The following is a 15,388-nucleotide window of genomic DNA, read 5'->3' as shown; positions in this document are numbered from 1 at the left end:
GGATCTCACTCTGCTTCACCTATCCTTTCCTCAGTCTTTCCTTTGGTCTCTTGAGGTCTCCCTAATCTGTTGAAATTTAGATGTTTTGGGGGTTGGTTAAAGATTCTGGATGGTAACCCGGTGGGTAGTAGGTGATGTCTGGTCGGTGCTGGATTTCACTTTCTGTTCTTTTCTTTGATCATTCCTCGGGTCTCCTGACAACCTCAGAACTAGCTGGATTCTGAAGTATTCGGTTTAGGTGAACGGTATGGGATTTTTAATAGGCTTTTAGGTGAATTAATGAGTACACACTCACACGCACGCACACATGCACACACACACACACACACCCGCACATGCACATACTCACGCACATACAAAATAAAAATAAAATAAAAAAAGAGAGAGAGAGCAATGATGATGACATGTCGAATGGGTAAAATTACCGAATGAACAATACTCTCGGTAAAAAAAATATTTAAAAAAATAAAATAAAATAAACGTGGCATTTTCTGACAAATCCGAGTCCTTCTCGCAACTCTCCTTCTCTGAGTCAATACTCACAGAAGGTCTATCAATTAGTGACTGGCGACCCCCGTATGCTGACATCGTATGAAGGCCGGAAGCCAGGTCAGGCTATATCCTTCCCATTTAAATAAATAATAATTAATAAATAATCGAGTCTGGATGACAGACTAACATCCATTGGCAAGCATTCAGGGCGTCTCACTCAATAGTAACTAATGGATGTGAGTGACGGATTGTCAATGAGGTGACATCACATCTGCCCCAAACATGGCGACGAGTGTTAAAATTAATGAGCTGAAGTATTTTGGCAAATACAAGAATAGACACAAAAATGGGAACAACTTGTATTTATCAAATTCAAAAACAAAGGTGGGCAAACTTGGTCCTCGATGGTTTTAGAGGTTTTCCTCCTCCAACAAAGCTGACTCCAACGAACAAGATCGTTATCAGTCTTATGCGGAACTTGCTGATAAGATGATCATATGAATCAAGTGTGTTGGAGAAGGGAAACATCCAAAACCTGCAGGACTTCGGACCTCGAGGACCAAGTTTGCCCACTCCTGCTTTATAATATATATATTCGATTTCCCCATCAATAACTCAAAATGTTCCTACAGCGGTACACTTCAAACTATTTGTCTTGTGTTTTAACATACCCTACTTTAAAATCAAATACCAGGCTAGCTACTATAAATTTAAACTAGATCATGTCCACCCAATTTGGGAATCGCTGCGACCATGTCTCTGGTTTGGGAGTGAAAGCTAAAATTCTGGGCCGCCGACTCAGCTCAGCACCTTTTTTGAAGGGTAAGTGGAAGTGAGGTTTTTCTTACATAAAAAGGTAACCTACTTTTTCTTAAAAAAAAAAAACTTTTTAAATAATATAAAAATAAGAACACACACACACACACACACACACTGAAAAACCCGTGAAATAAAGATCAAAGATAAACCCCATAATGTATGAATTTTGGACCCAAATACAAATCTGTGATATAATGAATCCACAATAAGTGAACCACAAAGTAGCGAGGGACCACTATATTTAAAACAATTAGATCTATGTCTTCACTGAACATATGTTCTCTGGATCCATACCATTCACTTGAAAGACATGTCCCAAATGTGTTTTTCTCGCAAATCCAATGAAATGACCTGTCAGTCAACTGGGGCACTGGAACCTGTTGTATTAGTAATATTCTCCTCGGCTTGACCCGCCTTATACTCTGCCTCTGATTGGCTTATCGGTCTTCATGCCTAAAGTCAACCAATCTTATTAGCAAAGGCAGCAAGTACCGGTACCAGCCAATTAGAGGCAAAAGAGGGTGGGTCATGGCTTCACCATACGGAAGAATGGGTAATCTGACTCACAGAGCGTCTCATGGTGAACAGAGTGCACTGACATAGCACTTTTATCTACACCATTGGGTGCCCAAATTGCTCACATTCACCCATATACTGTATACACATACATCCATACACCATTGGGAGGCTGCTGCCATGCGAGGTCCACTGGGAGCAAATTGGGGTTTGGTATCTCTCTCCGCGTTTCGTCCTGTTCTGCATCTTTCACAACAGAAACCTGGGGAATACTTTTAATTAAATATGTCAAGAATATAATGAAGAATGTGACATTTTTTCATAATATATTATTAGATCCTGAATCACATGTAGGCCTATTGCAAGTGTTTTATTTAACAGTATTTTTTTTGTTTTGCTCAAATCTTAAAAATCTGCACAGTGGTGAAAATGTTGAGTCAATAATATGAAATTAAAACATCTGAGCCTTTTATTGCACCTATTAGTGAAGTATTGTATTTATTACCCTTTGTCCTTATCGCAACTCCCAAGGAGGTCGCTACCTGGAAAGTACATCATCTGGTTCCTCATCTCGCTCCCAGAGTCCTTTGTTGTTAAGCCCAGCTGGCTCTCAGAACATGTACAACAGTGGACCTATCCTGCGCTCACTCAGGTCAGATGAATTCGTAATGCAACACTCCCCTCCCTGATGACAAAAACATACCTCTATTTTAACTTTGAAATGCTGATGTGTTCATGTTCTCAGTCATCCAGGTGAAGGAGTGATTCAACTTATTTCTGTGACTCGATCAAGCAGTATGGGCATCACCCTGGGAGGTGGCTCCAACCGTCCTGATGGCCCAGCAGTTTTCATCCAGGAGGTGCTGTCTGGTGGAGATTGTCACCGGGTAAGAGGGAGCGCCAGCGATCTAATACACTCATCTACCAAAACTTTGGATTAATTAGAGGAGAAGCAGTTCTGTGGAAATCTGTACGAAATTCAGCTCTTTGAGGAACACCTCATTCCCAAGATGTGTTTTTTAGTCTGTGTAAAGCTTTTACAATGAGCTACTTCTATAAATCAGGGAGCTAATCTAAGATTCAAAACCTTTGACCCAGTCTGAGGTCCTGAGCACTCTGGAACAGGTTTTGATCCAGGATATCTCTGTACATTGCTGCATTCATCTTTCCCACAATCCTGACTAGCTCCTACGGCTAAAAAAACACCCTCATATTATGATGCAGGCACCCCATGCTTCACTGTACAGATGGCATTAGCCAGGTGATGAGCAGTGCCTGCTTTCCCTCCAAACATGATGTCTGTATGCTGTTCAATCTTTGCCTAATCAAAACAGAAAATTTCTGTCCTGGTCTGAGAGAGATTCAGGCGCCTTTAGGAAAATTCCAGGCATTCTGTCATTATGTGTCGTTTGCCTAGGAGTTGCTTCCGTCTTGCCGCTTTTCTATTTTGGCCTGATTTGTCACGATGTGTCAAAGTGAATCTGGACCCCAAAAGCAGACAAAGTGAAATGGCAATTTGAGGAAATATTTAGTAACAAAACGGAGGTACCGAACAGTAGTCTAGTAGCGAGGACGGACTGTGACATCATCCAGTTGGCACGTCATGCATGAACTCTCCGACACAGTTCGGCTTCAGGTGGCGGAGTGTAACCGTAACTTGCCTTCAATGCAGGTTGCCGTGGGTTTGCTTCCCCGCCTGGGAGACCATGTTTGTGTGAGTGAAAAAAAAAAAAACCTCTCCTGCACAGTTATACAAAGCCCACCCCCGTCGACAAGTTATTATTCGTTTGCATCCAGCGTTCGTGGCATGCGCACATCGCCATTCCAATCAAAGAATGAATAAATTGTGCCTTAATCCCTCCAGCCCACTTAGATCGCATATTATGTGTGCATCGATTTAATGAACTCATTTCCTGTTAACATAGCTGAATTTATGTGTCATTGTGCTTTCATTGAAATGAGGCTGCAATTATTATATGACTCGAAATGTTTGGGAACTCCTTATTTTTTCTTGCTGCTAATGTCTATATAACTCTTCTATCTGTAGTTTCACTGTTCTACCACAAGGTGCTGTGTGTACGCATGTCCAAATTGACAAATCCCACACTTGCGTGGTAACGTTTGTACGCACGCTTGATGAATGAGGCTGCTGGTGTTTTGGAACCGCTTCCATTTACAAATGATGGAGGCCACTGTGCTTACAAAAAAAGGTTGTGCTTTACCTTGACTAGTTTCGGCAACGACTGCCGCCTTCCTCAGAAGCTTCATAGAAAGGCTGTGCTCAACTCGATTGATCACAAGTGGACTCCAATTAAGCTCTCGAATAAATCTCAAGGGTGATCAGTTGACACTGGAAGCACCTAATATCAATTTTGAGCACTGTGGCAAAAGCTGTGAATACTTCTGTATGTGATTTATTTTGTGTCATTTTTTTAATCTTAAATGCATTTTCAACAACTTTTTTCTTGTGCAGTTTTTCATTCTGGGGTGTGTTGTGTAGAATTTTTTTTAGGGGAAAAAATATTTAACCATTTTTTGGGGAAAGACAAAATGAAGGACAAGTGAAGCTATTTGAATAAAAAAAAGTGTTTAAACAAAAATGCTAAAACAGTTTCATGAGAATAAAAAAAAGAAGAAGAAAAGAACAGAAGTCATTCTTGCATCCTTCCATTTTCCTTGAAAATTATCCCAACTGCCCAGGCTACGCAATAAAGGAAGGTTTTATAATGGTGAATGTTTGTTTTTTTTAACTGGAGAATCAAAAGGGTAAAAGACTGTCATGTTGTTTTTGTTTCTTTTTTTTCTGGGGAAACAAAGGGGTAAAGACATCTAGATAGAGATGGATGCAATGCAACTGAGAAGGAGCGCTTGTCAAATAGTGACTTCAATGGAGGAATGCAGAGCTGAGATGAAGAGAATAAAATACAGTACTGCGAATGCAGACCTTTGCAGCTTTGGCCTTAGATTAGTACAAAACACAGCTGAGTCAAGTTAAGGTTGCATGCTACTGATCTTGTTTAGCTGTCTAAAGTTACATACTGTACATTATAAGACTGGCAACTACAACCACATTTTGATATTAAATCAAATTTGGAATTCAGTTTGCTTTTAACAGGTTCAACAACTACCACTTTATATACTTAGCTTAGTGACAATAAAACAATGGTGTGCCTTTAAAATGTACTAATATGATAACACCTTGGTAATTGTTATTTGCTAATTCTATGGGTGCAAGATGGAGGAGCAGCAGCAGAGTGATTCTTTAAGCAGAGTCAAGGCTTTCCTGCTGACCTTCACACTTGATCAGCTGTGTCCGTTCTGGGTCTCTGAGCTCATATACGAAACCTGACACCAAAACAACATGCAGGCCAAAACACATTCAAGCAGTATTTAATATTCTGAGAGCCACCATGGAATTTAACTGTAAATATTCATCAGATCTTAAGCAGCTAACAGGATTATATTTGTCATGTGGTCATTTCTTACAGAAAATCAAGGTGACACAGTGCATTTAAATTCGTGACCTACACTTACTGATGACGTCTCGTGTAATTTGCAATAGTTCTACTCTACATAAACTCACAACTTATACAGTACGTGTTTCAGTAAATTATCTGCAAATTTTTTGTGTGATATTGTGGAATATTATTGTAAGTATACTGGGTCTACACTCGTCTGGCCTAAGTCTTCGGTTAGAAAGACTGCAGCGAATCCGGAGATTGGTTTGAATGTCTTTAATCACCACAATGATGACAGAACACATCGTTATTGAATGTTGATGGTATTATAGTTATGAGGTTGTGATGATGTTGTGGCTTTAGCATCAATTACGCACAACAAGTGAATTAACGTGGAAGCTTGATGCGGGCCGTCTCACTTTGGCCGCTCTTTCCGCTTACTGAACACTAGGACCAAAAGTTGCATGTCTACAAGTGTAGTAATGACGTAATCAAGAGTCTCTTAAAGGTACAACACGTTGGAGCAGGGAAATTTGCACAAATATTACTTTCAACTGAAATATGTTAGGTTTGATTAGGGAACTCAAGGAAGCATATTGATGAACTGTATTTATTTTGTCGGACCACTAGTGATTAGCAATAGTGGTTCTATTCTTTTCCTGTGATTGTGTGCCAAGGCTGACATTTGTTATAAATTCTCTTCATAAGCGTTATTGACAGAATTTCTCGGTGTAGAGATTAAGAGTATGGTTTGACTGTCTCACTATTGTGTCACTCTTTTTCAAATCAACTTTATTTATAAAGCATTTTAAAAACAAGCATTGTTGTATGCAAAGTGCTGTACATGGAACAGAAATTAGTCATGCAGTAAAGATTTGCAAATTAATGGATATTTTAAAGTGAGATTGACAATGGTGGGGGATTTTTTTTTTTATCCTTTTCCCTTCGGGGGTCCCCACAGCGAATCAGTTGCCTCCATCTAACCCTGTCCTCTGCAAACTCCCTGCTCTTACACCAACTAACTTCATGTCCTCTTTGACTACATCCATAAACCACCTTTTTGGTCTTCCTCTAGACCTTCTGCCTGGCATTTAGAAACTCAGCATCCTTCTGCCAATATACTCACTATTTCTCCTTTGGACATGTCCAAACCATCTCAGTCTGGCCTCTCTGACTTCATCTCCAAAGCCTCTAACATGTGTTGTCCCTCTGATGTACTCATTCCTGATTCTATCCATCCTGGTCACTTCCAAAGAGAACATCAGCATCTTAATCTCTGCCACCTCCAGCTCTGCCTCCTGTCTTTTCCTCGGTGGCAATGTCTCCAGATCAAACAACATTGCTGGTCTCACCACAGTTTTATAAACCTTTCCTTACATTTTAGCTGAAACTCTTCTTTCACACATCACACCTGACACTTTTCTCCACCCGTTCCGGCCTGCCTGCACACGCTTCTTCACTTCTTTTCCACACTCTCCATTGCTCTGGACTGTTGACCCTAAATACTTAAACTCCTCCACCTTCTTGGTCTCCTCTCACTGTAACCTCACTCTTCCACTTTGGTCCCTCCCATTCACACACAGATACTCTGTCTTGCTACAACTAACCTTCATTCCCCTCCTTTCCAGGGCAAACCTCCACACCTCTAGCTTCTCCTCCACCTGCTCTCAATACAGATCACAATGTCATCAGCAAACATCATAGTCCATGGAGATTCCTGTCTTACCTCGTCCGTCATCCTGTCCATTGCCATAGCAAACAAGAAGGGGCTCAGAGCTGATCCCTGATGTAGTCCCACCTCCACTTTGAACTCTTCCATCACACCTACAGCACACTTCACCACTGTCTTACAGTCCTCATACATGTCCTGCACAACTTGAACATACTTCTCTGCTACTACAGACTTCCTCATACAAAACCACAGTTCCTCTCTGGGCACCCTGCCGTAAGCTTTCTCCAATTGCAACTCCTTCTGACCTTCTCTGTACTTCTCTATCAACATCCTCAAAGCAAATACTGCATCTGTGGTACTCTTTTTTTGGTATGAAACCATACTGCTGCTCACAAATGTTCACCTCTGCCCTCAGTCTAGCTTCAACTACTCTTTCCCATAGCTTCATTGTGTGGCTCATCAGCTTTATTCCTCTGTAGTTGCCACAACTCTGCATGTCTCCCTTGTTCTTGAAAATGGGCACCAGCACGTTTTCCCTCCATTCTTCAGGCATCTTCTCACTATCTAAGATCCTGTTGAACAACCCAGTCAGAAATTCTACTGCTACCTCTCCTTGACACTTTCATACCTCCACAGGTATATCATCAGTGCCTTTCCACACTTCATCGTCTTCAATGCCCTTCTCACTTCATCCTTACTAATCTTTGCTACTTCCTGGTCCACAACAATCACCTCTTCGTTCTCTCTCATTGTCCTCATTCATCAACTCTTCAAAGTACTTTTTCTATCTTTCCATCACACTACTGGCATCTGTCAACACACTTCCATCCCTATCCTTTATTACCCTAACCTGTTGCACATCTTTCCCGTCTCTGTCTCTTTGCCTTGCCAACCTGTATAGATCAGTCTCTCCCTCCTTACTATCCAACCGAGCATGCAAGTCATCGTAAACCCCTTGTTTGGCCTACTTTCACCGTACGCCTCATTTCCCTTTCAGTGTCCCACTTCTTCTTAGTTAACCTCTTTCTCTGGATCCACTTCTGCACCTCCTCATTCTACCACCAAGTCTCCTTTTCTTCCAGATGACACACCAAGGACTGTCCTACATTTGCTGTAGTTGTCCAGTCATTTGGAAGCACCTCCTGACCATCCTGAAAGTCATACAACACTCTTCCTTTTTCAACTTCCACCATTTCGTCCTCTGCTCTGCCTTTGCCGTCCTTGTCTTTCTCTCCACCAGAGTCATCCTACACACTACCATCCTATGCTGTCTGGCTACACTCTCACATACCAGTACTCTGCAGTCGCTGATCTCCTTCAGATTACACCGTCTACACAAGATGTAGTTTACCTGTGTACTACCTCCACTCTTGTAGGTCACCCTATGTTCCTGCCTCTTCTGGAAGAAAGTATTCACAACAGCCATTTCCATTCTTTTTGCAAAGTCACCCGCCATCTGTCCTTCTGCGTTCCTCTCCTGGATACCAAACTTGCCCATCACCTCCTCCTCACCTCTGTTTCCTGCACCATTGAAGTCTGAACCAATGACAACTCTCTTACTTCTAGGGATGCTTTGCATCATTTCATCAAGGTCCAACCAAAAGTTTCCCTTCTCCTCCAGCTCACATCCTACCTGTGGCGCATACCCACTAACAACATTGATCACCTTCGATTCCTAGTTTCAGGCTCATCACTCTATCTGACACTCTTTTTACCTCTAGGACGTTCCTAACAAACTTCTCTTTCACGATAACTCCTACTCCATTTCTCTTCCTATCTACACCATGATAGAATAACTTGAACCCTGCTCCTAAACTTCTAGCTTTGATCCCTTTCCACCTGGTCTCCTGAACACACAATAAGTCCACCTTCCTCCTCTGCATCATGTCAACCAGCTCTCTACCTTTTCCTGTCATAGCTCCAACATTCAAAGTCCCTACTCTCAGTCCTAGACTCTTGGTGTTCCTCTTCTATTTTTTCCAACGAACACAACTTCCTCCTCTCCTTATTCGACCAACAATAGTTCAGTTTCCACCGGCACCCTGTAGGTCAACAGCACCGATGGCTGTCGTTGTTAACCCGGGCCTCGACCGATTCGGTATGGAAGTCATATATTTAATTTGCATGTGTGATTTGGCCAAAGTTTTTACGTCGGATGCCCTTCCTGACACAAGAAGACACTGGCTTGTGCCCCCTTGTGGCTAAATTTTTTATGATAGCTCATGACTTTGCAAAATATGTACAAATCACCATCTTGTTGAATTAGAGAACTATCCTTGGAGGGGCTTACTCAGATCTTAAGTCTTAAGGTACGTTATTGCAAGCTGACTCAAATGTGTTTTTTTTGGGGGGGGGGGGGGGGGAGTCGTTACAATAGACCACCCACTCACTCTTACAAGATTTGCACATACCACTGCCGCAGCTCCTTCCACTTTTCAAATCCCATCCTCCACGCCTCTCGGGCACCCACTCAATTTACCCACTGTGGGAAATACGACAAGCAAATAAAGGAACGCAAAGTAGACAGAATGCAGGAATCTTCACGTGCTTTTTGGTCGCTACAAGCATTCAGTATCTAAAGAACTGTTTTGCTTTGTGTGTTTTTTGTTTTGATTTTGTTTGCTTTTTGACGGGGAGGGGTTGTTGCTCTTTTTGTTGTCCCGCGCAATTGAATATCATCAACTGAGGCTAGGAAAATATCAGATATTATTTGAGTAGTTCCCTATCCTACTTAGGTACATTGCTGTTATGTTTCTGGTGTGGGTCCCAGAAAACGCGGACAACAGAGCAATTGTACAAAAATTTATTGGATACAAAAAGACACAACAGAAAATCCAAACAGAAATCGCTTGCAAAGCAAGGAGGGAAAAAACGGTAATATGACTTTAACAAAAAGTGCTTGCACCAAAATGGCAAGGAGAATAACTAGCGTGTTTACACATAAGGGCACGAGGCCGAATACCAAGAATCATAAGGCTAAAAACTTACAAGGAAGGGCAAGGCAAGATCGTAGTATAAGGCGAGGCGAGAATCGAAGTTGAGGAACAATCGAGGCTAGGCTTGGGCGTTGGTGGCTGGCAAGTGAATAGTCCGAAAATGGGTACTTAGTTGGACGGGGCGCGTTTTGAAAAATGTTCACTCTGGAGCCCGCTTTCAAAAGTGATCGCTTTCAAGCTCCGAAACTGCGCCATCGTGTGGACGAACGGCCTAAACGGTAAGAAACTTGTGAGGATACATTTAAATTGGCTTTCGTGTGGACGGGGCCTTAAATAAGCCAACTGATTACATTAATGAAAACAGCTGTGTGAGTCGCGTTGGCGCTCCTTGTGGTCAATTGGCTGCAACACAGCAACAAACAACAACTGAGCGCAGCCTGACAGCTCAAATCATGACAATTGCACTGTTGCCACCAAATAGATACAAATAATGTCTCTCCACAGAAACATTTTCACTGGGATGACTAGGCCACTTGTTTTGGCTGTGTTTTTTTTTGTTAGTGCCTATCATTTTCCAAATCCATATAAAAGATGAAGAATTGTACAGACAACTATATGTTAGAGAGCATGTACAATGATTCGAAGCTGTATGAGCACACTGTTTTTATTGAGCATCTTTTGAATCTGTCAATATGTACACAATGACGCTGGGCTCTGCGCAACAGCAACCAGCACTGATTTAGAATTTTAGTCCTGTTTAAAATTCTGCATTTTCCTTCAATGACATTTTTCTGTCATTGATCATTTATGTGTGTGGCAAAGTTTGTAAGCACAGCACACAACTCTTAAAGGTAACATCAACACCAACACTAGTGTCAAAATAATTCAAGTTTTTGGTTGGTCCATGGATATTCATATTACATTGTGTATTATGTGAAAGACAGGCGACTTTAAAATGAAGGAAGGAAATTGAGGTCTGTGTTTGATCCTTCCACCTGCCAGATTTAAGGCATTGCCTTTTTGTCTGGTTGCGCAGGATGGACGCCTAAGGCCAGGAGATCAGCTCATCGCCATTAACAAGGAGTCCTTGATAGGTGTTACCCATGAGGAGGCCAAAAGTATGCTGAACAAAGCCAAATGCAGGTGGGTGGACTTCGGAGTGCACATTTTAATTTTAAGACACTTCACCACCTAATTCATTGCACATATGGTAATGTATGAGCAATTTATGTATCTGTTCTATTCCCAGTCAAGAAAGTGCAGCGGAGATTGCTTTCATCCCAGGTAAAGGACTTTTCCAAAGCAGTACATCACTTCACAATGGTGTTCAGCGGGCAGCAGGCAACACTTTCAACTCTGGACGCTTAAAAGTCCACATCCGATCACCTGAGGTCAGTTCACATTTCTCAACTTCCCATTTTACAGCTCATTATATACATTTGTTTAGTTGTAAGGCAAAAAATTTATATGAAGTCAAAAACATAAAACTTTTTTTTTTTTTTTTACTTCAGTAACACATTTTAGTTATTTCACACAAGAAAACACCAATTTTCACTATCTATATGTAGTATTGGATGACAGATATTTTTTAGGGGCTTAATTGAATTTGTAGTCTTCACACCATTGTGTTCACTGCTGCAATACAATGCTAATTCTAATTGAGTTAGTTTTAGTCTACAGTGCCACAAAACAAAATCTTAAGGCCAGTTGGTATTTACTTCTTTCCAGTTGAATATTTTTTTTATGTTGATACTTTTTGTATTTGCGTGTTTTTGTAGATCTGTGCAGAGGAGCCTGCCCCAGTGTCCTCACCTTCTCCTGACGTCTGTCCGCCGGATATCCACATTTCAGGTCTCAATACACATTATTCCCCCCTTGGAGAGCTGATCTACCGTGGAGTGACATTTCAAAACAACTATTCACCTAAATATACCAAACTTTAAACTTCTGGCAGTCATTAAGGTACAGAAAAGTTTACTAAACAATGCCGGGAGAAGGCGAGTGTGACCTAAGGGAACTTTTTTGTTGTCCCTATTAGAATAAAGTGTAATTGCACATCCACTCCAGTAGTTGTCAGTGGCGCTCATTGTGAGACGGTGCGTAACGAGTATTAGCTCATCTGCAGAGGTGTACCTACAACAATTTTTTAGACAAATGATACTATTTATAGTCGCAACGGAGAGTTGAGAGCCGCAAAATATATTCTTCTTCCGTAAGAAAAATAATTGAGAAGCACTGACTTAGAGACAACGGAACTGAAGCCACTACAGGAAGCAGAGCTGTAGGTGGAGGTTGAGATTCATTGTTGGGAAAAACAATTATGAGACCAACCCTTCCACATAACCTCGAACAAAAATGTTTGCATTTGTGCTAACAATTTCTGATGTTTACTGAGTGTGTCTGAGCATAGGCGAGACTTTATTTGGTAAATAATTTTGATCGATGTGTTTATTTTTATTTACGGTCAATTCCTTGTTGTACTTAGCTATTTTGTGACAAATCCACTCAAGCCATTACAGTCCATTTTTGTTGAGTTGTAAAAAATAATGGAAGGCAAAGCTGTTGGCAATGTAAGGGAATTTAACATATGAAATCCCAATCAATCAAATTACGTTGCATAATACTTACTGTTTTGATCGGGTATATCAACAACTGGGTTACTGTAAAATGCATGAGTACAAACAAAAGGCTTCTTTTGAAGTATGCGTGTTAATTAAAAGTTGTTTTTGTAATCTTTCGGTATAAATATGTGTAAATAATTTCTTAAATTGTGTTGGTGCAACTTCTATCCAGTTTAGGTCAATAGTTGGGAAATTACAGTAGTTTGTTTGCGTAGTGCCTTGTTAGCATTAGCTACTACCTGTTGCATTAGAATATGTTAACACAGTGTTTTATGTGATGTTAGTGAAATTTAAGTTAAGTGAAAGTGCATCGATTAAGTGTCGCCAGTAATCCGCCAAGTACCATGTTAACTGTATGTTCACTTAACAATTAATCCTTGGCTATTCCTCTCTTATAAAACCACACACACATACACACACAAAGAGATAGGAATAGTTTTCTACCCCGCATATCTGCCTTAGTAAATTTGTACCATCCTTCCTCGGACTCCGGCCCTCAAGTGGTTTTGTGGTGACACACTGATGTGAAGACAAGCCCCACGTACCTGAACGAGGAACAGAGTCGAATATCTCCACTGCGGAGCCTCTTAGCGGGTCACTCAGAGTTCACTGCTGCAAGTTCAGTTTGTTTCTTTCACTTTCATTCTCGAAAAAGTTCACATATCGACACTTTGCCAGCTGTACAAGGCGAGATTCCATGAAAATGGCATTAGCCAAGTTCACTGCAATAAGGAAAATGGACCATGGTAATCAGCACTGATAATATAGTATACTGATAATGAAATCATTTTCTTCTTGTGGACTTGTGCTTAGATGTTACCGAAAAGTGTTTTGAATCCCTCCTGATACATTTGTTCATAATTTGATTTAGTTAACTATTTATTTACCTCTTTTTTTATTACATATTTTACCATTTAGTTTAATTAATGTAAAAACTGTGAGTGGCTGGCAACCAGTTCAGGGTGTACCGCGCCTACTGCCCCCCAACCCCCTCCCCGACCCTTGTGAGGAAAAAGCGGTTAAGAAAATGGATGGATGGATGGATAATGTAAAAACTGAATTATATCTTGGATCTATTGGAAGTTGACCGTGTTTTCAATATTATAATACCATTGCTTGTGGCCTGATCAACATCAATAAAAAAAAATGTTTTTGACCCTTTAACGTTTTTATTTGAGTGGCCCAGGCATAATTTGTTCACATACGGTTAGTTTCTTTGGGTACCTCAGTACAAAAATACCCCCCCCCCCAAAAAAAACCCCAAAAAACTCAGGAGGGATATTTACTATATTGGACACTAAATTCATTTTCTATATCATATAGTTGGTCACTTTTAAACAGCTTCATAAGGGAGCAAGACCAAACAAGTTGCGACACTTTAAATTATAGGTGTCAAACTCCGGTCCTGGAGGGCTGCGAAACATCAACTTTGAAACATCCAAAACCTGCAGGTTTGATCAGCTCATCAGCAAGCTCTGCATAAGCCTGATAACGATCCTGCTGATTGGAATCAGCTTGTGTTGGAAGAGGGAAACTTCCTAAACCTGCGAGACTGCGGCCCTCCAGGACCGGAGTTTGACACCTATGCTTTAGATGAAGATCACTAAATTGAAAAAGGGGGAACATAAAGATTTGGCATTAGTTGTGGAGGACAAGATCAATGCCACCCCACCCGCACTCTTGCACTATGTGACCTGAGTTTGACCTGCATATAGGTTAGTGCAAGGGATTGGCATCTGGAGTTCCAGGGACAAACCTCATGAAATTACCAAACCATAAAACAGTTGACATCTTCCAGTGACAAACTTCATGAAATTACCAAACCACAAAACAGTTGACATCTTTAAAGGTCGTTTCAACGTCGGGGTCTCTTAAACCAAGTGAAATGTTAATTGAGTAATAATTCAACTGTTTAAGCATAAATGTAAAGAAACAGTTGCATATTGGTCAGACTGGATTGTTATTGTCGAACATGCTAACCGCTGACATTTTCAACTACATAACCATTATAGCCGCTAAAATTGGCCAACGGGTTTTCCAGAGTTATATAGCAAATGGAGTGGACCTCATATGGGTAATACCTTTGTATTTTGCCATCACGACAGCCAAGCAGACAAATAGCTCCAATGTTAAGGGTCACACGTGGGTCCCAGCACCCAAACATCCCAATCCTATTGACCAGGATTAACACAGTCAAGGTTATTTTCTAGGTGGTCTGACCCCCTTAGCTCCCTTTCGGGCTCTTATTGGTTAAGCCAGTTGCTAGCTGTGACAGATGTCAGCAGTTTGCAAAGAGGTGGGTGCCAAGATACACGTGAAGGAGAAAAATAAGCTCCATATTTTTGCCCTGGTTTAGTGCAGACTGTTTTATGATTCTAAATATCAGAGTGTTTTATTCAAGTGCTGTACTCTCTTTAAGCTGATCTCTCGGCCAGGCTTTGTCTTTGTCGCCCATCCTGCAACACAGCAGGGCAACAGCTCATCAGTGGTGTGCAATCCTGTTAGGAAGATAAACAGGCATGTGCCGACATAGGTAAAGCCCTATATGCACGCAACTCTTTCAACTGGGGGCAGTTAAGATGAGTCATTAACACAAATGAATTTGTCCAGAGATTTTTCAAATGTAAAACAAAAACAAAACAAAAAGCAAAATATTCGTATAGGAATAAATGCCCCTTTGTGGTTGTTCACTCTAATGAAAGAAATGACAGAAAAGTCACGTGGATCACATGGACGACTGTTTGAGTTTGTGTGCGTGCAAGCAGGATTTAATGCACAGACTGTTGTCACGACAATGGCTCTGTCAGTCATCACTATCGGTTAGGGGTGGGACTGTTTAAATCCTTTGGATGGGAAGAGGAAAGGGAGGCAGGT

At 41.1% G+C, this 15,388-nt stretch overlaps 1 protein-coding gene across 3 annotated transcripts in view; it reads left to right on the top strand.

Annotated features, from left to right (window-relative positions):
- The window catches only part of LOC144042730 (syntaxin-binding protein 4), a 61,692-nt gene that overhangs the window by 25,130 nt on the left and 21,174 nt on the right, over positions 1–15,388 (top strand). For all 3 annotated transcript variants that reach the window (XM_077555636.1, XM_077555638.1, XM_077555637.1), the window contains 5 exons: positions 2,359–2,479; positions 2,573–2,714; positions 10,930–11,036; positions 11,143–11,284; positions 11,672–11,744. In XM_077555636.1, the coding sequence (XP_077411762.1) occupies positions 2,359–2,479; positions 2,573–2,714; positions 10,930–11,036; positions 11,143–11,284; positions 11,672–11,744 (585 nt within the window). The remainder of the gene's footprint in view (positions 1–2,358; positions 2,480–2,572; positions 2,715–10,929; positions 11,037–11,142; positions 11,285–11,671; positions 11,745–15,388) is intronic.

Source organism: Vanacampus margaritifer, chromosome 2 (assembly GCF_051991255.1).
Source record: "Vanacampus margaritifer isolate UIUO_Vmar chromosome 2, RoL_Vmar_1.0, whole genome shotgun sequence".
Classification (NCBI taxonomy): Eukaryota; Metazoa; Chordata; class Actinopteri; order Syngnathiformes; family Syngnathidae; genus Vanacampus; species Vanacampus margaritifer.
This window is presented reverse-complemented; position numbering and strand designations above follow the sequence as displayed.